This window comes from Chrysochloris asiatica, unplaced genomic scaffold (assembly GCF_000296735.1).
Source record: "Chrysochloris asiatica unplaced genomic scaffold, ChrAsi1.0 scaffold00307, whole genome shotgun sequence".
Classification (NCBI taxonomy): Eukaryota; Metazoa; Chordata; class Mammalia; order Afrosoricida; family Chrysochloridae; genus Chrysochloris; species Chrysochloris asiatica.
In genome coordinates, this window is record NW_006408825.1 from 2,889,614 (window position 1) to 2,913,512 (window position 23,899).

Sequence of the window (23,899 nt, forward strand, 5' to 3'; positions counted from 1 at the left end):
CGCACCACTTCCACCCCGGCCGCCGGAAACGCGACAACAAGGCCAGCACCTACGGCCTCAACTACTTGCTCTCCGGCGACCGCACGGCCGAGTCCGGCGGAGCGGGGCCCGCCAGCCCCCCGGCCCGGCCCGGCACGCCGTGGAAAAGCCGCGCCTACGGCCCGGGCATCCAAGGGTGAGTGTGCCGCCCGGGGTCGTTCCGCGGGGGTCACCCGGGGGAGTGCGTCCATGGGGGGCGTCCATTGGGGTCATCCATAGGGGTCATCCCGCGGGGGGTCCATGAGAGGTAACCCAGGGGGATTATCCATGGGGTGTTATGTTATAGGGTTGGATTGCCGGTGGTCAGGGGTCATTCCACGGGTGTCAACCCTGGGGGGCGGAGTGCGGCGGGGGTGGGCATCCAGGGGAGGTCATCCAGGGGTGAATGGGTGGGGAGGGTCCATGGGGTGTTCGCCACTAGGAGTGCGCTGCTCGTCCTTAGGGGAGTCATGGGGGGCGTCCATTGGGGGAGATCATCCAGTGGCGACTATGGCTGGGGTGGGCTTCCATGGGGTAGTTCTGGAGGTCACCCAGGGGGATTATCCATGGAGGAAGTCATCCTAAAGGGAGTGCCGAGGTGAGTGGGTTATGGGGGAGATTGGGGTCCAGGGTGGGGCATCGATGGGGGGAGTACTGCGGGATGTCCCTGAGGTGGTCATGCGTGGTCATCATCCATAGGGGAGCATTCATGGTGACTACCTAGTGAGGAGGAGGTGGGGCCTTGGAAGGGTGCATGGGGGAGGTCATTCAGGGGAGAATGTGGGTGGGGTGGGGTTTGCATCCATAGGGGGGTGTCACCCGGGGGTGCCATGGGGAGGGCATGAAGGGGTAGTGTAGTGGGGCTGGACGGCATCATCCAGGAGTGATGGGGACTGAGGAGCTGGCTGGGCTGGGGGGTGTCCTCCCTGGTGTGAGTGCTGCGAGAAGCCTGTCGTCCTGGACGAGGGGCTGTCATGGGGGCATCTTTTTGAGGGGGTGGGGAGGGGATACCAGTCCCCATAGGTGTGTATGGTGGGAGAGAATTCCAGGGGAGTGGGTTGTGGAGCTCTCTGGGAGGGGACATTATCAAGGGATTAGTGGGACTGGCAGGTGTGCAATCAGAGGTAGTGATGGCTCTGGGGGCTGTGGGGACTTCTTATCCCAGGGAGAAGGTGGGGGTGTCATCCAGAGGGGTTCAGGCTGACACTGGGCACTGGTCAGTAGATGGAGTGTGTGGGGGACAGGGGGCAGTGTTGTGGCACTGGCTTCTTACTGCAGGCCACTCTTTGTGGAGGCAGGCTGTTGAAAAAGGCCATGGCCCCAACTGCACAGATTTTTTTAAACGTTTTTAATCCTTCGTAGTGCCAGATGATGGAAGTAATTGGGCAAGCAAGCGGGTACTGAATCCCAGTTGTGCAGCATTCATTGCCATCCTCTGGATGCTGGGAGGAGAAATGGACCTCCGCACCCTCGCCCCATCCCCCACCCCCGACAGATTAAGGGCCCTTTGCCAAAGTAGGGTACAAAGAGGAATGGAATCTTATGTAAGCAAAATCCAAGAATGATTTCATGTAGTTAGAAGCTTGATTCAGGTGGAAGGTACCCACCCAGTTAACTTCTTCCTTTAAAACAAGTTTCCCTTTAAAAGATGTCTAATTGTGGAGTGATACGATGTAACCACGTTGAACTTTGACATGATTTTTTAATGATTTAATTTTATTCTGTAATTAATTCTAAATGTGCCATCTGCAGTATTTTAAAACTGGTCAGTAGCATTCAAAGGAAGTAAAGACATTTCTTGTCCACTCATGTTCTTCCCAAGAGCAGTACATGTTTGGAAAATACCATCTTTTTAAAGGCATGTTCACTGCAGACTAGAGAGGGTCTTCCTTCCATTTAGTGTGGCACGGACACTCCCTTCCCCCCCCCCCCCCCCAGGGGTGGAGGTGGCTCAGGTGGACGTCAGCTTTTTTGTGCTTCCTGGCACCTAGAAATAAAGTATTTGTGCATAGGTTTCCTGTCAAAGTTGTAACCTTTCCTGACATAAATTCATGCTGATTTGGAAGGCCACAAAGTTGGTTGGAACTGAAAGGTCGGCAATTCCAGCTCACCAGCCGCTCCTTGGAAACCCTATACACGGTTGCTATGAGTAGGAACTGACCCGACGGCACTTAACAACAACATAGATTGCTTTTTCCTCCGTGGGATAAGTGCTGGATCATAAGGCTGATTTGAACCGCAAGGACGGAGGGTCAAACTCATCAGCTGCTTCTTGGAAATCCTACACAGGGTCACTATGAGTCAGAACCGACTTGATGGCACTTAACAACAACAATGACAACATGGGTTGGTTGTCAGTGCATTCTGGGCATTAGAGACAGCACAAATACCTAGAGATCCGCACTAGTAGCTGGATATCGAGGGCTACTTCTTAAACCTGCTTCCTAATAAACTCACTTGCCATCAACTCTGACTCCCAGCAACCCTTTAGATTTCTGAGGTGGTTCTTCACTAAGGGGGCAGACTGCCGCTGCCCTCACTTGCAGAGCAGCTGAAGTGTTGGAACTTCCTTTGGTTAGCAGCCTAGCGCTTTCACCACTGAACCGTCAGGGTCCCCCCACTTTTTATTCCTAAAAGGGCTGTGTTGTTTTCCTCTGAAGAGTGGTGGAGAGCCTGTGATGGATGCCCTATAAGGCACAGGTGGTCTGCAGTGGGGGTCGGGCAGCTTCTCTAACTCTTTCACCTGGGGTAGGTACAAAGAAGGCTTTCTCTCTCCTCTGACTCTGAGCTGGGTGGGACTCCAGAGTGAGCCTGGGCCGCCTTCTGGAAAGGGTTGGAGACGAGCTCATGGGGGCAGGTGTCCATTCACGTACCTGGTGGGGACTCCTGTTTCCTCCACCGGCTGCTTGTCCTTCCCTGTGACACTCCTGCTGGTAAATGTCACTCGGCTCCCAGGCACAGAGGAGACCTGCCCCCAGGGTTTCCAGGCTGTGAGCCTATGGAAACAGACTCCCTCATCTCTCTCCCAACTCTTAACCCACTGCGACACCAGGGCTCCCCCAAGGAGCTCTCAGAAGCTAGCAGGAGGTGTCCCCTATAGGGATGGTCACTACTGACCTTCCTCCCCACTGAGAAATGAGCGCTGGCCTCCCCCCCTCTGTGTAGTGACATTGAGAGCCCCACCAGGACCTCTGGCCAGCGTCCAGTGGAGGGCAGCTGGATGGCAGAGTCACTGGGAGGAGCAGAGGTGGGTGAGCAGAGGCGAGACAGACCTGGTGGAGGTGGAGGGCCCAGCCCACATGTGTGCGGACCTAGCAGTCTCTCATGGGACACTGGGTGGGGGAGCCTGCATCCGCTGGGATCAGCTAGCCTGCTGGGCCCTGGTGGGAGCAGCGCACGGTTACAACCTGGGTGAAGAGTGGTGTGGACTTGCTTTCATAATTTTAAGGATCATGCTTCCAGGTAAAGCCTCTGACCCTTATTTTGGTCACTTTCATAGGGGCTTTAAAGGGGTGTGAAAAAGTGCATGAAAAAAATGGAATGAAAAAGGTCGTGGAATCTTCCACAAAATGTGTCAAGCCCCCTTGTGTGATACTGTGGTCCCTATTTGGGTATGTGGACGGGTACTGGTACTCTCAGAAATTGAAGGTGTTTGGGGCCTCGTGTAGGTAGGTCTTCATCCTATCTATCTATGGGGTCTGCTTGCTTTGTGAGGACGGCTGGGGCTGGGCGGCACTGTGGGCTGCTGCCCGTGGGTTACTTTGGGTCAGAGCTGTTCCCTGAGGGACACGTCCAGACTTACAGAGACATGCGGAGGGCGGCCTGTGTCCCATCTGCTCTGAAGGGCAGTCAGCTCAGAGACACCTGGGCAAGGTGGCTGCTCCTCAGGCGGGGCTCTGGGTGCCTCAGCTCCTCCTGTTAGCTTGGCTTGCTACTATAGGACCTCTTCCTGGGTTGTAGAACTGAGGTCCCCATTTCCTGTTAACATAGAACCCTGGGACCCCGTTCCCGGGCTGTGGGATGAAGGTCCTCGTTTGGAGTCCCAGGCTAGAGCAGCCAGCCCTGTGGACTGCAGGCCCATGTCCACCGGAGCCTCTGCCTTCCTCTTCTGGTGTCTCTGCTTTATGGAGCTCAAGTGGTGGGATTGGGGCGGGCCTTTATCCATCTCGCAGACCTGTGTCCTGCTTTCTGTCTGGGACCTGCTCCTCACTGTCTGCCTTGGGGGTCTGTCCACCGCTGTTGCCCTCTCAGGGACCTGTTCCCTGCTGTCTGTCTGTCAGAGACCACTCCACAGTGCATCCTGCTAAGGTGGCTTTGCTGCCCTTCCAGCCCGCGCCTCCCCGTGTCTAGGTCCTTTCTGACTCTCATCCTCTCCCTGGTGGTCAGCACTCCTCTCCCTGGTGGTCAGCCAGGGGACCAGGGTATGAGGACTACTGTGTGCTTACAGGAGTAAGCACCCTCTCTAGGAGTGCTGTACCTTTGAGGTGCCCTGCCCTGGCCAGCGGAGATGGGAACCTGGTCATAGGCATTGTTTGGCCTCACAAAGGCCACTGGCCTGGATCCTTCAGAATTTCGACTCTTGGCCACTAGGCTCTGTGCTTGCAAAACTGACCTTTGCTCTCCCTGAGTCCCCCAGGGGATAAGGGACACCATCCTGGCATGTGTCCAGTGCCAGGCCCACACGAGGTGCCCAGAGAGAGTGAGTCATAAACCATGTGGCAACAAGCACCGTCCTTGCTTGTCCTAGAATTGTGACGTTTGGACTTCGGCTCCGAAGGTCTATGGAAGAGCTCAGACAGAGCTCTGGTGGCTTCTCAGCTTTCCTTCCCCAAAAGCGTAAACCTGTGTTCGGCCTTGAAGTGCAAGAATACAAAAGCAGAAGAAAACTAGAAAAAATTCTGTATTGTGTTTGAAAGGCATCCTTGCTGAATTAAAAAACAAAGTTAATTTGTGGGTGGGGTAGGAGTTAGGGTTTGGACTATGAGTCCTGGTGTGGCGTTGTAGGCTAAGCACTGGAGCCCGACGTCGCTTTGAACCAGCAAGTCGGTTGCACACTCAGCAGCCCCTCTTGGGAACCCTTACACAGGCTCCCTGTGAGTTTGCTGTTGCAGGCGGCTCCTCTGTTTTCAGTCTGGTCTGTGTGGCTTTCTCTGAGTGCTCCCGTATCTGAGTTGTTAGTCTCAGGTTGTTGTCTGTTGTTGTTGCTTCTTTGTCAGAACAGCTCCCTGGATTCTAGTTTGGTAAAGTTGGTTTGGTTTTTATCAATTCTTCTGATTTCTGTTTCTTTGGAAATGTCTTAAATAGTACCATCATACTGGGCGGGCACTTTTGCTGGGTATATGAGTCTTGGTTGGCAGTTGTTTTATCACAGTTTGCATGCCATCCCATTGCCTTCTTACCTGCATGGTTTCTGCGGAGAGATCAGAGGTTAGTCTTCCTAATTCTCCTTTGGAACTTTGTATTTTTCTGTGCTGCTTTCAGGATTTTTTCTTCAGCTTTGGTTCTGAAAAGATTGATTATAATATGCCTTAGTAATTTTCTTGTGGGGGTCAATCCTGCTTGGAGCTTGCTTAACTCTTCACATGGCTGTTTACTGTCTTTCATGATGCGAGGGACGGTTTCTTCCAACAATTCTGGGACACCTTTCTCTCTGTTTTTCCTCTCTTCATGTTCTGGAATTCCAGCACACGTAAGTTACTCCTCCTGATTGAGTCCCCACAGGAATCTTAGGCTTGCTTCTGATTTTGTAATTCTTCTTTTCTGGTTGTCCCTGTGGTGTTGGTTAGTGCTGTCAGGTTGATTCCTCCTCGTAGTGATCTGTATATGGTTTCCCAGGAGCAGCTGGTGAGATTGCACCACTGACGTTGAAGTTAGCGTTCAGGTGCTTGTCCCATAGCACCACACCAGGACTCCGATTGCTCCTCTAGGAGATGAATGTTGAGAAATTTCTCCTCAAGCTCAGTGATTCCGGCTTCCATTGTTTCAGTCCCACTTCTTTGTCCTTCTATGCACTGTTTGTGAAGTCTTTGGAATATCAGTCTTCTGACTTTGTAATTGCTGTTTATATGTGATTTCCCATTCTTTGTTTCTTTTGTCAGTTTGTTCTTTTTAAAGTATTTTCCCAAATTCTTCTGAAGTTTTTCTGTTCTTGCTTTCCTCATTCTGTCTCGGAATCCATTGAAGGTCATTCTTTTAAATTCCTTATCAAGCAATTTTGATACCATTTCCGGTGTTATGTTTCCTGACTGTTGTGGGTCACTTGTTGCTGTACTCTGTCTTGCTTGTTCTTGTAGCTGAAACCACCTGATTTTGCTGAGACATTTTGGTGATGGTGTCTTTACATTTCGGTGATATTCACCACCTGTGTCCTGGTGGATGTGCTAGAGACTGGCAGTATGAACGTGGTTCTCTCTTGATGGTTTGTGAAGTGCAGCTCAGGGCAGGTTCATGTTCCTTCAGAAGCAAGGCTGTACTTCCGACAGACCAAGGCTGCACTGGTGGGCACCACGGAGCCCTGGATTGTGGAGGAGAGGACTGGTCACGCCCCCACTACCTGGAGGATACACTATGGAGAACCACATTCCCTGGGGACTGACTGGGCAACACTTACAGACAACATATCCTTGATTTCAATCTCCAGCTGTCCCCCCTCACTAAAGCTCCACACCAGCCTACGGTCCGCCGGTTTCTGCTCCCTGGTTACACCTGTTCAGCTTCCTCTTCTAGTTGGCACTCAGCCCCCCTGTCTATCCTGTCCTCTGAAGCCCAGGGTCCCGGGACCACTGTTCATGCCTTGTTGCAGGCGGTCTGTCTGCTCAGCGTGTGCCTACTCCATCTTGCCCCGGAAGTCTGTAGCTCTTCTTTTTCAATGATTGAATAACTAATTATCAATTAGATTTGGAAAGGTGTGACTGAGACTGATTCTGTCATTGCCCTCTGCTCTTAGGGCTCAGGGTGGAAGGGTCACCCTCTGGGTGCATCCTGCGCCTGGAGCTACGGTGTGACCCTCTGTGTCCCCTGCTCCTGGGGTGGGAGTGTGACCGCGTGTCCCCTGTTCCTGGCCCTGGCCAGTATGGCCTCCTTGCTGTGGGTTTTTCTCCATGTTGCTAGGGTGGGGCAGGCCTGGGCGCTCCGCTGGCCACTAGTCTCCCGGAGCGCGTGTAGCCTGAGCTCACCTGTGCTGTCCAGGGAGCTGACTTTTACGTCACGGCACGTGGTGAAGGGTGTTTCTTTCTTTCTCTATTTCGGAGATTCCAGCCCTTGTGCTGTCGGAAGGGCTGTCTGCACCCCAGCCTGGCTGTTCCTGTGAACCCTTTGGCTGAGTGCTGGGTCAGGCATCTGGTCTCAGTCCCCACGCTTTGCAGACATGGAGGGGCTCTGTGAGTTGTCACATGTGTGTCCTGTCTTCTGGAAGGAAATGGTAGCCCATGGCTCTGTTCCCCGTAGGCCAGACTCTTCTCTGGGAGGAACTGTTCTATCTGTGAAGTCTCGAGTCCTCAGAGTCGGGGTGGCGGTGGGGGGATCTATTGCTGCCGGACCAGGAGACCGTGTCCTCATGTATAACATGTAAGTGGGTGGCCTTAGCAGTGTCTGCCCAGCTCTCTTTAAACAGACAGATTTACTCTCTCCTAGTTTAGCTTCCGACGCCGGTTCCCAGGAAAGTCTCGCCTTCTCTCCTGTTTCCTTTCGGCATCGGGAGGTCCAGCGTTCCTAGGAGCTCTCCACGTGTGCCCTAGATCTAGGAGCTTCACAGTGCAGGGACCCCTGGTCCACAGCAGGCGCTCCACTCCCGGCTCTCTCTTGGTGTTGTCGTCATTGAACTGCAGTTCTGCCTTCTGCGTCATGAGGCTTCTCTGACGTTCTTCCTATGCGGCGTGGGGCTGTTGAGGAGGGTGGCCGTGTTTCCTCTCCCTGCGCTCAACACGGCACCTCACACAGCGTCCATGTGGATGAGAGCACAGAGGACGGGGCCCACGTGGTAGCCCTTATCCTCAGGTAAGTTTGGTCTAGGGAAGCCGACGAAGTGACGTTTCTGTCCGTTCCACTAACAGTGTAGATGGCGTCTGGCTGTCGATTCTCTGTCCCAGTCAACTGTTACCTATAGATGGAAGCGGCAGTCCAAGCTGCTGCTCCGCGCCTTGCCTTTGGAAGCTCAGGAAGTGGTCTCTGGGGTTCTTCGTCCAATCCTGCCCAAAGGCTAAAAAAGCAGGTGTGCCTAGCAGAGTGCGACAGGCTTCTGGGGCTTGTGGTGTGGAATCGAATGGGCAGCGATGGTTTCGGGGACTCTTGCACCCAGGGTTCCCGGCCTGAGCACTCCAGCTCTGCCTGATGGTACGCTCAGTGCTACTGTGTGTTCCCTGGGAGCTGGCCCACAAAGTGGGTGGCACTTTACGTCTGCTGTCCAGGCAGAAAAGCAAGGTGGTGATGGCTTGTTCTTATGGGACCTCCAGTGTGTCCTGGGGACCCTGTCTTGTTCCTGAAGGGGGAGGTCCGTTTCAGAGGCAGCTGTCCAGTCCAGAGCAGAGAGCACTGTGCTATAGCAGGTCCTTTGTACTTCCAGGGCAAGTGTGTGTGCTGCCGGGGAAACTGTCCAAGGACCCTGAGAGATTACAGATGGTACCATGTGTCAACATCCTTGGACAGGTTCCCCAGCAGTGGGCCAGGGATCTAACCTCAGTGGTCCATGGACTTGGGGCACTTCGGGTCACAGCCCTGATTTGGGGGGCTTGGGTGTGGAGGTTCCTTGTAACCAGCTTACAGGAGGGTCAAGTGTTTGTCCTGCTTTTCTGGCAGGACAAGGTTGAATGCAATGTGAGGAAGTCTCAGGTGCAAGCAGGCCAGCATTGCGCCCACTGGGTACCTGTTCCCTGCCACTGGTCTTTCCCCAGCTCCTGGATTTTAAAGACCTTCAGTTTTCTTTCTACTCATTCTTGTTATCTCCTCAACATGCCCCCACCCCAGATTACAATAAAGCCCAAGCTCGATGCCATTCAGTATATTCTGGCTCATAGTGACCCTATTCTATAGGATTTTCCAAGATTGCTGATCTTTACAGTAGCAGACAACCTCAGCTTTCTCCCTCTGTGTGGGCCGTGGGTTTGAACTGGCAGCCTTGCAGTTAGCAGCCCAGTGCCTAGCTCCGCCAGGACTTCTCCTAGTCCGTTTCAGATGACCCATTTGGAATGGTGGTTTTTGTGGGTCAGAGGTAAAGCTCCCCTAGAAATTTCCTCATCCACTGGTGGTAGGCTGTGTCCCCATTTCTGGCTGTTGAAATGCTGAGGGACAGTGTGATTTAGAGATGGGGGAGGTGGCTGTGGCTCTGTGGGTTCACTGATTCTTGGGAAGATCTTCTCCCAGGTGCCTGCCCACCTGGATGAAGACCTGGCTGGCTACTGTTATTACCATCGTAGGAAATGACGAAACCAAGTCTGTGAATGTTGCCCCATGGGTCTGTGTTTACATAATAGAACTGTTGGTTCCTTCACAGGTTTATTCCAAATGGTGTGGTGGTGGTAGTAACCTTGTATTGAGTTTCTGAGGCTGTAAATCTTTATGGGAGCAGAAAGCCTCTTCATTCTCCTGTGGATCGGCTGGTGGATTCAAACTGCTGATCTGGTGCTTAGCTGCCCAGCTTGTAACCCACTATAGTTATTCCCAATTGGATGTGTTTCAACATGTCTGTGTGATCCGTGGATGGCCGCCGACAAGTCCTCTCAGTAATACAACTCGTCTTCATTTTGTTAGCGTGCTTCAGAAAAAGGTCCACTCCAAATACTGGCTTCTGAGGGTATCTGCTGGGTCAATCCAATTCAGGCAGAGCGCTCAAATCCGAAGGCTATGGTAAGGGTCATCTTGATAGATTTTCTGGCAGGATAAAGGTGATCATGGCGGCTGAATAGGGAGAAGCTGTAAGAAATTGACAACTGTGCTGAGAAAAGGCGAGAAAGCTGTTCTGGGGAATGTTTGTTCCTCACCACAGTGTTGCTGCTCAGTCCTGGAGGGAGCAAGGGCTGTACCCCGCCCTCCCTACAGCCCCTGGTCCTGCCCCTTCACACGTGAGAAGGACCATGATTTGCGCCCCTTGAGGATGCCCACCTTGCCGTTCTGATGTGGTATTAACTGAAGCTTGTGAAATCCTTCATAGAGGCTTAGAGATGGGAGCAGCGCCGTCAGAAGAGGAGAGGCTTGATGAGGAGAAGTTGACAAACTCGAGCTTCACCTTCTGTGATTTTGTAGCAGTGCTTTGTGGCTTCACCTCCTACCTGCATGTTCACGTGGGCTCAACACGCAGACATACGCAGGCCCTGTTGTCCCCCGATGGGCCTTCGCAGCAGCATCAGTCTGGGAGGCTTTTGCTTGATGCTCTGTGTGTGGTTTGGCAGTGGACTTCTCACTCTCTGGTTTGAGTCCTGGCCAGTACCCTCATTCTCGGTGTCACCACCTGTCTGCCAGTGGAGGCTTCTATGTGGCTAGGCTCCGGGGCTCCGGGGGACTTCCAGACTAAGATGAGGCAGAAGGTCCTGGGGATGAGCTGCTCTGATCATGGGGCCGGCACAAGACACGGGGTCACCGTGAGTTGGGGGCTGAATCAACAACAAAACCACCCCCCACCACGTTCTGGCCTATGGTTGTCTTTCCCACGGTCCTGCAGCGAGCACACCCCAGACTGTGCCGTCATGTTTTGGGGACAGTGGCTGGGCTGAGTAAGCTGCCGTCTTGTCTCCTCCTCAGCCATCTCTGGCTTATGAGGTGCCTGGTCTTTTGGCAGCCCCACATCCTTCATGTTCTTTTACGTGAAGTTTTACTGAGTGCTTTTTCATTGGTTTATGCTCAGCAGATTTCTGATGGAATTGCTCCGTTGTAGGTCAAAGCTCCTGGCACCCTCTGCTCTGTGAGCCTTAGGGTTTCCGTTTCAGCATTTAGGAAGGAAGGCCCTGGAAGTTGGAGACAGCCAGGGAGCCCCTGTATTGTCGTCTTCATCCTTTGACTTCATTGATCCCACTTACAAACACTGTCATTCCCATGCACCTGGATTTTAGGGCAGGCCATAAGGTAGTCTCTGACTTCATCGTCTGTTGGAGTGATTGTATCATAATTAGTCATAGCGAACGACATGCGGGGTCATCTGCATGGACTGGTAGACCCGGGTTTAAGCCGTGACTGGGCACTGACCAGCTGCTGAAAGCATCATTGTTAGGTGCTGTTGAGTTGACCCTATGAGCCAGTGCTGCTCAGTCCTGCCCCCCGCCACCCTTACAGTCATAGTGTTTGAGCTGTTGTTACAGCTGCCATGTCCGAGGTCCATGGCAAGAGAAAGATGTAGTTCAAGCCTTCTGTGGAGTTGGTGCTTAGTAATTGTTAGGACAGAAGCTCTGAAAATCTTGGCATGTAGTAGATACTTTGGAAAAATTACTGTGTTTCACTGTCGCGTTTCTTGATACATTGTTGCATCTACTAAATACAGACTTGCCATAAATTGGAAACCATGCTAGGAGGAAGGTAAAGTTTTCATATATTTGATTTTAAAAAAAAATCAGAAATGAAAATTTGGGCCCAGTGGTGGACTCCCAGATCTCGTAAGTGTGCCGGGACTGAATGGTGGGCTTGCCAGTTTCAGAGATGTGCCGAGGATTGGATGGTTGGTGTCTAGCCATCCAGAGTCGTTGCCCTGTACCTGGCCCCATGCTGCACGGTGTTTGGAGTGGTTCTCCGTAAAGTGGCTCTTTTGGAGGGAGTGGGGGAAGGCCCTGCTAAAGTAGGGAGAGAGTTGGGGCTGCTGCTACCGAACTGAACGGTTTCTTTGGTCTTTGTTACTCAAACTTAGAGTAGAAGCAGGTAGGTGAGTTTAGGTCACTGGGCTCCCCACCTTCCGTGATTAAACTTTAAAGTACAGCATGGTGGCCTGTTCTTCTCTGGGCCCTGAACTCCTGCACAATGAATGGCCCTCATGGGGGGCAGCTCCAGGTGACTTCTCAGGGCGGCGGGCCGCAGCTCTTCTCTGCTCCCCTGGAAATGCCATGTTGGATGTGAACCCTTGCCCGTACTCCTTGTGTGGTCCTGTAAGGGGGGGGGGGGGCAAGTGGAGTGAACCAGCTCTCCCTCTGGGGGACTGCTCTTCGCAGTGGCCGGTCACTGTGGACGTCGGCCTCGCGGAGCTGCTGAGGCCAGGCCCTCCTCACTGCATCTTCCGGCCTCCTGCCTTCTTCCTGTCACAGCCTCTCGAGCTATGGGCTGGCAGGACCTTACTGGGTTTACCACTCACGGATAGAGTCCTCTCTCCGTTTTTTTAATGAGAAAATATGTGTTAGGGGTTTTGTGAAGTTTGTGGAAAATCCCCATGAGCTGTCAATTCCACGTCTCCCCACGCTTTGGAAGCTCCTAGTAGGTTTGCTTTTTCCTAATGTGGAGTCACCAAAGTGACTTGTTGGGATGAGCTGAAATCAGCGTCAGCTGCTAGCTTGTCTGGAGGGAACCGGCGGCATGTACTCCTCCTTACGGAGCTTGGGTCCCGTGAGGGGTAAGAGAAGAGAGATGGAGTGGAGGACAGGAGGAGTGGGCAGGTGCTAGTTTGGCTATCTCCTCTCATTTTCTAGACTCCATGAAGAAATCATTGACTTTTATAACTTCATGTCCCCGTGTCCTGAGGAGGCGGCCATGCGGAGAGAAGTCGTAAAGCGCATCGAAACCGTCATCAAAGACCTCTGGCCGACCGCTGACGTGAGTATCCTGTCCGTTTCTCTGTCACTCCTCATCCATGGTGTCTATCAGACCAGGGGGTTCTGATGGTGGGGGGCTAGGCAGCAGCTGCAGCGTCCCTGGACCCCGCGGTACCTGCTTCCTGCCATGTGCCAGGGATGGGTGTGCGTGTGTAAGGCCTGCTTCTCTCCCCACTCCCAGCCCTCACAGCAGCCGTGAGTGTGAGCTGAGCTGAGGTCAGTGGGGGCACGTGGAGCAGATGTACAGGGCCCGTCCTCTCCACCTTAGTCCCAGACACCACAGCACACTGGTCACTCCAGCTGCTGAGCAGTGTGGACACACTGTAGATCACATCAGTCAGCACATGGTACAGTGCATACTGGTCACCATGATTTTATCTGTCACCAGCGCCACACTGACCTCTCCAGACTCTCAGCACGGTCACTCCAGGCTCCATGGGCACATGTCTCCCCAGGTAACACTGGACGCCCACTCTCCACGGCCTCTATTGCTCAGGGCCCTTGTGAGGGAGAAGTTGCCCTCCGGGCTGGGAGCTTTCGGAGCCGAGCACTGCCCTGTGCTCTAGTTTGGGCTGCAGAATTGTTCTTTGGAATAGGTTCTGGAGAGGTTTCCTCGTGGAGTGTAGAGCGAGGCCAATGATTGGTTCATCTCTTTGAGTTTTTCAGGCTTTCCTTCTGAAGCAGGTCTTAAAGGATTGAAAGGATTTTCTAGTTGATTCTTGGATCATGTTTTCCCTCCCAGTTTGTGAGATAGCTGTTGTATTTACCACGTGCACAAGGGGCTTCCAAAGCTCATGGGAAGCGGGATGTAAAGATAACGGAATCTTTGAAGTCTCCTCACACTGGTGGGCATGGCCGTCTGTCCACTGCACCGTGGCGTGTCTGAGGCTAGCCCTCTTCCTTGCAGGTGCAGATATTCGGCAGCTTCAGTACAGGTCTCTATCTCCCAACCAGGTGAGTGACGGGCTTCTTACGGTGCCTCTCAGGTTTCCTTGTCTGGAGGGTATCTCTGTGCATGTGAGCGTTGAGGGCTCAGGGAAAGCAGGCGCTTTGATTACAAGTACGGCTAGAAATGCTAGCTGATGGGACATAGGGCTACATGGCCAGCAGTGGGGTCGCCAGGCGGGCAGCGAGGCCCTGGGAGGAGCCCCAGGTGAGCAGGTGGTCCAGTGCAGAGAAGGAGGCAGGAATGGGTGTCCTACCTAGCCCCTCATTCCCCCAGAAGCCAGGGCAACTCTGGGGGCTGTTCTGGCCTTTGTCTTACTGCTGTGTGCTGCCTCTGGTCTGCAGTTTCCTTCCCTGGCAGGGATACTTACTGGGACTCTGTTCTGGCTTCAGAGTGGGATTTCATGGGTTTCTGTCTTGCAGTGACATTGACCTGGTGGTCTTTGGAAAGTGGGAGCGGCCACCCCTGCAGGTGTTGGAGCAGGCACTGCGTAAGCACAGTGTGGCCGAGCCGTGCTCCATCAAAGTCCTGGACAAGGCGACGGTGAGTGCCAGCTACCACGGCAGCCTTCCCTGGAGGGCTCTCCTGGCTCAGTGTGTGGTGTGCATGAGCCCGCAAGAAGAGCTGACCCATCAGGGCCGGCCAGTGTGCCTGCTCCTCTCTTGTTGAGAAAAGGGGAACTGATATGAGCCGTTTGTCTCAGGGACAAACTGGAAGATGCCATATATTTCATCTGTGCCTTGTAAGGTTTACTAGTCTACTGTCTGGGAGCCACATCTCTGTGTGGGACAGCTGTCAGCTAGCCTGTCCCATGACTGACGTGTCATTTGGCTGACGTGTCATTGGGAGACTCGTTCTGTCCCCATGTCACAGCTGTCTGTCCGTGGCTGACCATCAGTGGGAGACTCGGTTCTGTCCCCGTGTTACAGCTGTCTGTCCGTGACTGACCGAATGTCAGTGAGAGCCTCGGTCCTGTCCCCGTATCACAGCTGTCTGTCCGTGGCTGACCATCAGTGGGAGACTCGGTTCTGTCCCTGCGTCACAGCTGTCTGTCCGTGGCTGACCGTCAGTGGGAGACTCGGTTCTGTCCCCGTGTCACAGCTGTCTGTCCGTGGCTGACCATCAGTGGAAGACTCGGTTCTGTCCCCGCGTCATAGCTGTCTGTCCATGGTTGACCCTGCTGGGGTTAAGGAGGGGCTGGCTCTTGTCTTCAGGGTGCTGGCTTCCTGCTGGGCTCAGCTGGGGTGCTGGCCCTACAGCATGGCCCCAGGAAAGGGCAGAAGCTGGCGGAGACGCCCTGTTGGTGGGTTGTGGTGCGAAGGTTGCTGTGTTGGGGACGCAGCAGGAAGTGAGGACATCTCTCCTGCCCTGGACAGGACACATGGCACCAACCACGGATTGTTGCTAGAGACGTGCACCTCCAGTGGCTCAGACTGGTGAAGGTTGAGTGGGCAGGGAGGAAGGGACGCTGTCTGAGTTACATCCACACGTTTGCTGGGAGGGAGAAGGCAAAAGTGGTGGTCCTGGCTGCCCGAGTGTCCGGCTCATCCACTGCCGCTCCCTCGAGGGTGCCTCCTGTCTCCACTCGGGTGTTGGAGCCAGACATCCCCAGCGCCCCTCTGGCCGGGGCCCCATGTCATCTCTCCAGCACTGCTCCGCTGTGCGTCCTTCTGAAATGTCCCACGCTCAGCAGGCGGGGAGGGGGCCGCAGCACAGTGAGCGCCCAGGGGACCAAGAAGAGACTGCTTGCTTCCGGAAAACCTGCACGGGGTCACCGTGAGCTGGAGCCTGTGGGATGGCACTTAGTAGGATAGTAATGTTACTCCTATGGACACTGGTGGTGTAGGTGGGCTAAGCATTGGATCGGACTGTACGGTCAGTGGTTTGAACCCACCACTGTCGGTTCAGTCTCTGAAACCCGTTCTGCAGCCTACTGTGCGTCAGAACCCACAGGACGGCAGTAGGGTTAGTGTCACTGCTCATTTCCCAAATCCAGGGTCCAGTCTGGGCGTGCATGGCCTGTATATGTGTGTAATACAGGTGGTAGAGCCCAGCATTTGAGGGCTTCTTAGGGAAGAAAGGAGGGGCAGCCCTTGCTGGGAGCATGGGCTGCGGGCACCACCTGCTGGTTGACAGTGGCATTGCGGCGCAGGTGCTGTGCAGCCTGGGACCAGGATGGGGCACTGCTCTGCCCTGGGCGGAGTGCCCCGGCTGTCCATTTTAGCAGCTTGAGGTGTAGCTGAGAGAGGGCCCTTCCGGAGACTTTGAAGCCTTTCCTTGTTCCCGCCGGGTATGGTGAAAGCGATAAAGATCATCATTTGGGGCTTGGAGGGAAAAGAGCCTTTATGCAGCTGGTGTTGGGTGCCCTCTGGTGGTCATTCTCCAAGTAGCCATTATTCTCTGGTTTGTAAGAAAGGTCTTTCTTTGATTCTGCTTATAGTTTAGTTACTGAGACTCCAAAGTACCCAGTAGTCTGGAGAAAGAGTATCAGTACAAAAAGTTTTAAAAACTGTCTTAGAAGTTACTTTGCTCACTCTCAGAAATTCTCCTGGACACACCTGTGGCGCTCTGAGCCGGAGGTCAGACAGGACATGCTGGCCTCTTGCTGTCCAGCCTTGGGAGTGGTCTCACAGATCCTCTCATGAATGAGGAGAAACCACACTCAACAGCGTTCGGTGAGTGGCTGCACATGCCGAGTACAACACCCAGTTTCTCAAATGCCACCTCTGCAGGTCCCGATCATCAAACTCACCGACCAGGAGACGGAAGTGAAAGTTGACATCAGTTTTAACGTGGAGACTGGTGTCCGGGCAGCCGAGCTCATCAAGAGCTACATGAAGGTCTGTGTGTACCTGTGCGCCATGCTGGCCCTGACAGCTCTGGGGGGGTGGTAGGCAGGCTCCAGGTGGTACTGTGGGTTAAGCACCGGTTCAGGAGAAGGAGGAAGCTGTCTGCTCTTCTGCTCTTATGAAGACACCCCAGGATCGCTGTCGCTCTGCCTAGCAGAAGGTGTACTGTGTGCCGGGTGCTGAGCGTGCACTGGAAGCTAGGGGGCCGGCGGGGGGTCTTCCCTTCCACAGGAGCGCCCCTAGCCCCGCTGAATCCTAACCTGTGATAAGGGGTGGGCACGGTTGCTGGGATCTCAGAGCTCTGCGTGTGAGGGCGTTCGAGCTGGAGCTGGATTGGAGGCGTGTGTACGCCGGCCCCGCTCTGAGCCCTGTCTCCTCTGTGGCCTTTGCAGAAGTATTCGTTGCTGCCGTACCTGATTTTAGTGTTGAAGCAGTTCCTGCTGCAGAGGGATCTGAACGAGGTGTTCACGGGCGGAATCAGCTCCTACAGCCTCATTTTAATGGTCATCAGCTTCCTGCAGGTGCCTGTGCCTCCCTCTAGGGGTCAGGGGCCCACTGACCTCCTTTATAGCTTGTGGGGGGCGGGGCGGGCGGGGGCGGCTGCGGTCATCCCGGCCTCTAGGTCAGCTGTGTGTGGATCTTGGTTTGAGGACGAACTCGTGGAGCGTGGCTCTGCTCTGAGCCGTGAACCTCCGAGTGCTCCGTCTCCATGGAAACTGCCACTGCGTGCACTATCCTAATGCCAGGGGGCATCTCCATGGGGCACTGACCATGTGTCCATGCCACAGCTGGTCATCTCACTCTAGCTCTGTGGCACGGGGACCCACGAGGGACATCAGAGGGTTGGTGGGGAACGGAAAGGCTCGTGCATTTAAGAATAGCGTGGAGCCCTGAAGACTGCAGGTGTGAGCTGGCCTGAGGGACACTTCCCCTGTGTTGCTTTCCCAGCTGCACCCACGGATCGACGCCCGGCGGGCTGACGAGAACCTGGGCATGCTGCTGGTGGAGTTCTTTGAACTCTATGGAAGGAATTTTAACTACTTGAAGACTGGTATTCGGATCAAAGAAGGAGGAGCCTACATCGCCAAAGAGGAGATCATGAAGGCCATGCCCAGCGGGTACAGACCGTCGATGCTGTGCATCGAAGACCCCCTGCTGTCTGGTGAGGGCCCACGAGGGGACACTGCCAGTGTGGGGGGTGGGGGGTGCAGGGAGATGGGGCATTGGGGACCCCTTGCTGCCTGGTGAGGATGTACTCAGCCCGTGGGGGCAGAAGGACGGTGATACTGCCAGGGGTCAAGAGGCTCAGGGACCCCCTCCTCTATGGGAAGTGGGCAGGACTGTGGGTCCCTGGTCTCGTGGGTGGTGCACCTGAGGGAGCAGCAGGCGAGTCCGTCTGTGCAGGCTAGCTCTAGAACTCGCTCTTCTCAGAACAGTGGCCCTGGTCTGTGGGCGTGCCGGTGCTGCCCTGTCCCCAACTCTGTCCGTGCACAGACGAAACACTATTGTCTGTGAGTGTGGGACCTGCACAGCCTGCCTGGTGACCTGCCTTCTGGCCTGCTCGGTCATAGGGGGGCCTCCAGTGACTCCAACCTGCCTATGTCTCTGCTGCAGGAAACGACGTGGGCCGGAGCTCTTATGGGGCCATGCAGGTGAAGCAGGTGTTCGACTACGCCTACATCGTGCTGAGCCATGCCGTGTCTCCCCTCGCCCGGTCCTATCCTAACAGAGACTCAGAGAGGTAAGGGACCCCATGTCCCGCTGCAGTGTGTTAGTAGGTGATTGACGCTCAGCTGGTACCGTGGAAGAAGGGGCTGGCCAGCTGCCTAGACTGTCCCAGCCAGGACCTTCTGGGGCCCAGCTCTGCTGTGACCCTGTGGGAAGGCCGTGAGCTGGAAGCAGATCTGGGACAGCAGTTCTCATTCCTTTTGTGGTCACCTTTGGAGATACTATGAAAGGATGACTTCTGGGGCTGGCTGTATTTGATTGATTTCTGGGCCAGATGAGAAATGTCTCACTGATTTCTGTTGGTTGGTGGATCCAGCATGTGGTCCTTCATCCTGTGCCCTGGGATGGGATGGAGGGTCCCATTGTTACCATGGTGAGGGAGCCTCCCACCATCAGCTGTGGACACAGTGGCTCTGAGGCTGGGCGCTGGCCTCCCTTCTGTGCACCCCTGCTGGCCCTGGGGGAGGGGACTCCCACTCAGGTGTTTGACGGACAGTGATGGCGGTCCCAGGACTGTGGCTTGCCCATGCTCACTCTGTCCTGTGGCCTGGGAGGTCTTTGTGTGCTTTGGGCAGCAGGGTGGCATGGGGCTCACTGCACACTGTCCCTCCACAGCACACTGGGGCGCATTATCAAGGTCACGCAGGAGGTGATCGATTACCGGCGCTGGATCAAGGAGAAGTGGGGCGACAGGGCCAGCCCGTCACCTGAGCTCGGTGAGACGGCGTGGCCAGATGGTCAGGCCTCAGCAGCACCGCTACTTGTGAGAAATCACAAACTGAGTACAAGCGGTCTGTTTTCGTTTCATTTTGCCGTGAGCTGAGAACGGGGCAGCTCAGAGGTCCTGGTACAGTTGGCATCACAAACTTCAGTAGTAAACAGGTGAAGTTGACATCAGTGGCCTAATTGAACCAACCCAGTATGTGCAAAGTACTAGGTTTCACCTAGCCATTAGAGTCCAGTTGCTCTTGTGTTTTGTTGTTGCTGTTGTAGGGTATGCACTGCTAACTGCCCGGTTGGTGGTCTAAACCAGCAGTCACTCCTCAGAGGGTTGCTCCGAGTTAGAACCGACTCAACAGCAAGTCTTTGTAGTTCTGTTAATACTAGTTGGAGTCCTAAATGGTCATCAGGAATATTTGATCCGCTTTTGATTTCATCAAATGCACAGTTGGAAAAGTGGACAGCCGGAGCTGACTTGTTCCATCCGTACATAACTGCTGCCTGTAGGGGTGGCGGTTTCCCGGGGAGCTTTCAGGGGCTTGTCCTGAGCAGGACCTGCTGTTACTGGTGGTCATTGGACCATTACCACGTTTCCACTGCCCAAGCGTTGAGCAAACCCTTTTCCCCAGATAACAGGATGAAGCAGAAGGAGCACATCAGCGTGTGTGAAGGGGAGCAGGCCCAGAGCCGAGACCTGGGCTCACCCTACAGCCGCCGCCTGACCTTGTCCCTGTCCAGCCCCCAGCTGCTCTCTTCTGGCTCCTCCGCCTCCTCTGTGTCTTCCCTCTCTGGGAGTGACATTGTGAGCGCCCAGCCCGCCTACCTCTGCCCAAGCCACGCCCTGGCAGCCCTGGCCACACCCACTCAACCCATCCTCCATTCAGTCAGCCCCTTCCATTAGGCCCAACCCCACCCTTCCACCCCCCCAGTTACCCTGCTTTGGTCCTGCCCGCCTCCATGCTAGCTCTGCCTCTTCCACCCAGCTCTTGCTTTCATTCACCTAGGCCTCACCCCATCATCTAGGCCCCACCTCCAACTGTCCCCGCCCCTCTGGCCTTCCCTGGCTCCTGGGTGCCATGCTCCCCTGTTTTTGGGTGCAGGACTCGGACACGCCGCCCTGTGCAGTGCCCAGTGTTTATCAGTTTAGCCTGCGGGCCCCCACGCCACTGATGGCCACTCTGCCTGCAGCCTTACCCCTGCCCAGCAGCAAAGCCCAGCCTGGTGCCTCTCGGACACTGACTATGACAACAACCAACCAGGTGTGTGCAGTGCGCGGTGGCTCTGGGTGGACTGGCCTTCAGTTCCTGAGCATCACAGTCAATCCTGCGACGTGTGGGAGGTCAGCTACGTGCTGGTTGACACACCAGGTGCCCAAGCTGGCGCTGAAGTAGGGCTGTGAGTTCCTTGCAGGGCGATGGTGTGCTCATGAGACTCGACCCTTCCTGTCCTGTGGAACCCCCGGCAGTAAGGCCGGGGATGTGTAGCCTCTGTCCCCAAGTGAGGCTGCCAAGGCCGCTGGCGGAGCAGCTCCCGGAGTTGTGGATCGGCTTGTTCCAAGTGACCCCGCACTTGGCGGACACGTGGCTTCTGGGGTGGCTCCCCAAGGCCGTGGTGCCCACTATGTGCCTCTGGTTCTTAGCTGCTTGACTGCACATCCCCTGGCTTCGGTCTGTGGAGGCCCCTGTTCCCTCCCAGGGGTGCAGACTATTTGTTGACAGAGCAGGTGTCTAGGCCATCAGGGTTGTGGGTGGGGGGCGTGCCAGGGTGGGGACATGGCCCCGATCCGTGTCACCCAGGTTCAGAGCACAGGCCCCTTGCAAAGTCAAAGTGGAATTCGGGCAGTCGGGTGTTTTCTGTTGGCGGTGTCCCTTCATGTCCATCCGTGGGCTTGCTGCGCCGGTCCGCACCCCGGGCTTCATTGGCTGGCTCTGCTGTGCCTTACCTGCTCTGTTTCCCTCCAGACCAGGTTTACGGTCCCTCCCCCCACCCTCGGGGTGGCCCCTGTTCCCTGCAGGCAGGGGGGCCTGGAAGGTACCCCGTCATTGAAAGCCGTCCATCACATGTCTCCCCCGGCCCCCCCTGCTGCACCCCATCCACTGAGCAGCCCAACTCTGTATCATAAGGTACGTCTGGACCTGGCCCCATCATTCCTTCTCGGGACATTCTGGCCACAGTCGGCCTCGTCCTTCCTCTACTTTGTAACAGAGTGCAGACTGGCTGCAGACTGACTTGCAGATGAAACATGGTTTCCTTCCACACTGCATTCTGTCCCCCAACACACCTTTTAACTAGTTCACCTTGTCATCACGCACTTGAAAGCAAGCAGGCTGACACAAGGCACGGTTTCCCCGTCTCTCCATTCCCTCAGTGTCGTTGCTGAAACTGTGCTTGTAAAACCTAGATCAGGTGATGCAACCTGCGTGGGGTCTGCACGGCCATGCTCTCTACCCCACATGCCCTTGCAGCCCCATGTACACGCTACAGCACACACACACACTCGCTGCAGACCCTGGCAGGCCAGCTGGACACACACACACACACACACGCTGCAGACCCTGGCAGGCCAGCTGGACACACACACACACACACTCACACACACACACACACACACACACTCGCTGCAGACCCTGGCAGGCCAGCTGCATTAGGGTAGCTGCCTCTGGAGGTAGCTGGTGAGTCCTGAGTCAGAGCAGGTGAAGGCCCTCTCTGAGCTGTGCCCTGGAGCTGTTAAGGAAGTGACTGGGGCAGGGCCGCACCATGAGGGTGCAGTCCCGTCAGGTGTCTGGGGTGGGCCTTGAGCAGCTTCCTCTGCCTGTCTGCCCGGGTTGGGATTAGAAGGTTGGCGGGAGGACGTCTCCTAGAGAACAGGCTCTGACCCTCCCTGTGTCCCAGCAGCACAGCGGTATGAAGCTGTCGGTGAAAGGCTCGCACGGCCAGGCCAGTGGCCACGGCTCTGTGGGCAGCAGCAGCGTGCGTCCCCCCATGGGGAACCGGGGCCACCACCAGTACAACCGCACCGGCTGGAGGAGGAAGAAGCACACGCACACTCGTGACAGCCTGCCCGTCAGCCTCAGCAGATAGTGGTGTGTCAGCAGCGTCCCACCGTCCGTCTGCGCTTCGTTCGGGCCGCAGTTTGGGTTTTGTTTTCCGTTCATCAGCGTGGCCGAGGGAGCCGTCCGCGGACAGGCCGGGGTCGCCATGGTCTCACTGCCCTCATGTTTTGTTTGAAATTCCAGAACTGGTTTTCTATGTAAATATCGAAGACTTATGATTTGTGCAATAACTCAAGATATTTTTATTTAATTTCCTATTTTCGCGTAAGTTATATCTAAGGGAGGAGGGTTTTTAAACAAGTCGAGATCCTTTCGCCAGCTGCATTTTCTAAGTTGGGTTCATCGTGTTGCTGGTGGTCTGAGGAGCGTCATTCTGAATTCCATAGGGGCTAGGCATGTGTTTGGACAGCTTTCCTTCGGGCTGGACACACAGCCTTGGCGTGTTCACCGACTGGATACAGGGACAGCTGAGCCCTGGACAGACGGGGACACGGAGTTCTAACGTTCTGGTGTTCGGTGGGTTCTTTGAAGTAAGACGACGTGCCCAGCATTTGTAGTGCCAGCAATCTGTCCCACTGTGAAACCATTCAGAGAACACAGTGTGACCTTTGGAATGCTCCCAGCTGCCCTGCTCACCAAAGCTGTACCGAAGGGTCTATGGAACATCGGGACGGACATCGGGGCCCAGATTTAGGAATGTGGAGAAAGGGGTTATGTTGATTCCGTTGAGGGATCTCTCCAGCACTGTGCATTTGTTCTGTTAAGAGCAGCTCTATGGGTGGGTGGGGAGCATCCTAGTGGGTCCGGGGGCCTGCCCTCAGGTGCAGACAGGTGTCCTATGCAAGTGTATTCTGCCGCCACACCATGTTCTCTCACCTGTGCTTGAACAAGAGCGTTTCCAGAGCACCACAGCTGTCCTGGGGCTTAGCCATGTCTTCCAAGCCTTGTCCCTGTAGGAGGATGGGGGACCGTGGCCCCACCCACTGCCCAGGTCCCATAGCAGACAGCACTGAGACGGCCGTGCCATCTAGCTGAATTGCGGAGCAGGCCAGCAGAGCCCATGTCCAGAGAGGTGACCGCCCGAGAGGACAGGGCCCCGCAGCCCTGCCCCTTGAACCCCCGCCTCCCCCCACCGTTAGCCGTCCGGGATAGAGTAGCACATTCCCACTGCCGGCCACCGGAAGTTACCCACCATATTTAAAGTATTGCAATTGTGAACCTATCGATACAGAAATATTTATATACACTGACTCGTAGGCCTGTACTAATCTCTACGATTTAGCAATATTGAGCAGCCCACAGCCAGCAGACCACCGTGGGGGCCTGCCTGGCGGCCCGAGGGTGGTCCCAGGGCAGGGCCAGACTCCACCCCACCCATGGGAGCCCCATGAATTGGTCAGGCTCCGCTGTGGTCACCGGCCTCCGGCTTCGCGAAAAGAGATCATGTTTGATGTTTTGTGTGGACACATGTGGGAGGTAAAATTGACATATTTTTATGTAAAGTTTTCTATTCTTTGATTTTTAATAAACTTTGGAAAGCATCCTCAGGCTTGTGTGTTTGAATGTCAGCATTCCATGGAAGGGGAAGGGTGGTGTCTGTCTTCCCAGTGTTGGGAGATTCTAAATGAGAAGACTTCAGCCAGCCACCTGGGCTTATGTAGAGCTCACACAGACAAGGGCGTTTTATTCACGCTTGAGGTTCCAGGCTTTCCTCTGGATGAGAGAAACAGGAAGCAGCCCGCCTCTCCTCTCAGGGGCTAGCTCACACTCCGAGACTGTTTACAGCTTGTGGTTTATGTGCCACTGCTGACAGCCAAAGGACCCAGTGTTCCTACGCACTTGACAGTGAGACTGCTTATTTCACAGGGA

At 55.0% G+C, this 23,899-nt stretch overlaps 1 protein-coding gene and 1 pseudogene across 2 annotated transcripts; both read left to right on the top strand.

Annotated features, from left to right (window-relative positions):
- LOC102813389 overlaps positions 1–8,347 on the top strand; it is a 24,865-nt pseudogene extending 16,518 nt beyond the window's left edge.
- On the top strand, positions 15–22,058 carry PAPD7 (PAP associated domain containing 7). Of its 2 annotated transcripts, XM_006874964.1 has the most exons (13): positions 15–175; positions 12,612–12,735; positions 13,642–13,688; positions 14,103–14,223; positions 16,413–16,520; positions 16,922–17,050; positions 17,478–17,691; positions 18,144–18,270; positions 18,873–18,973; positions 19,607–19,779; positions 20,078–20,236; positions 20,939–21,100; positions 21,870–22,058. In XM_006874964.1, the coding sequence occupies exons 2-13, from the start codon at positions 12,646–12,648 to the stop codon at positions 22,056–22,058; spliced, it is 1,620 nt and encodes a 539-aa protein (XP_006875026.1). In that variant the 5' UTR covers positions 15–175; positions 12,612–12,645. The 2 variants fall into 2 exon arrangements, with proteins under 2 accessions (XP_006875026.1, XP_006875025.1); XM_006874963.1 differs by lacking the exon at positions 15–175 and having other exon boundaries at positions 12,646–12,735; positions 21,873–22,058.
- The last annotated feature ends 1,841 nt before the right edge of the window (positions 22,059–23,899 follow it).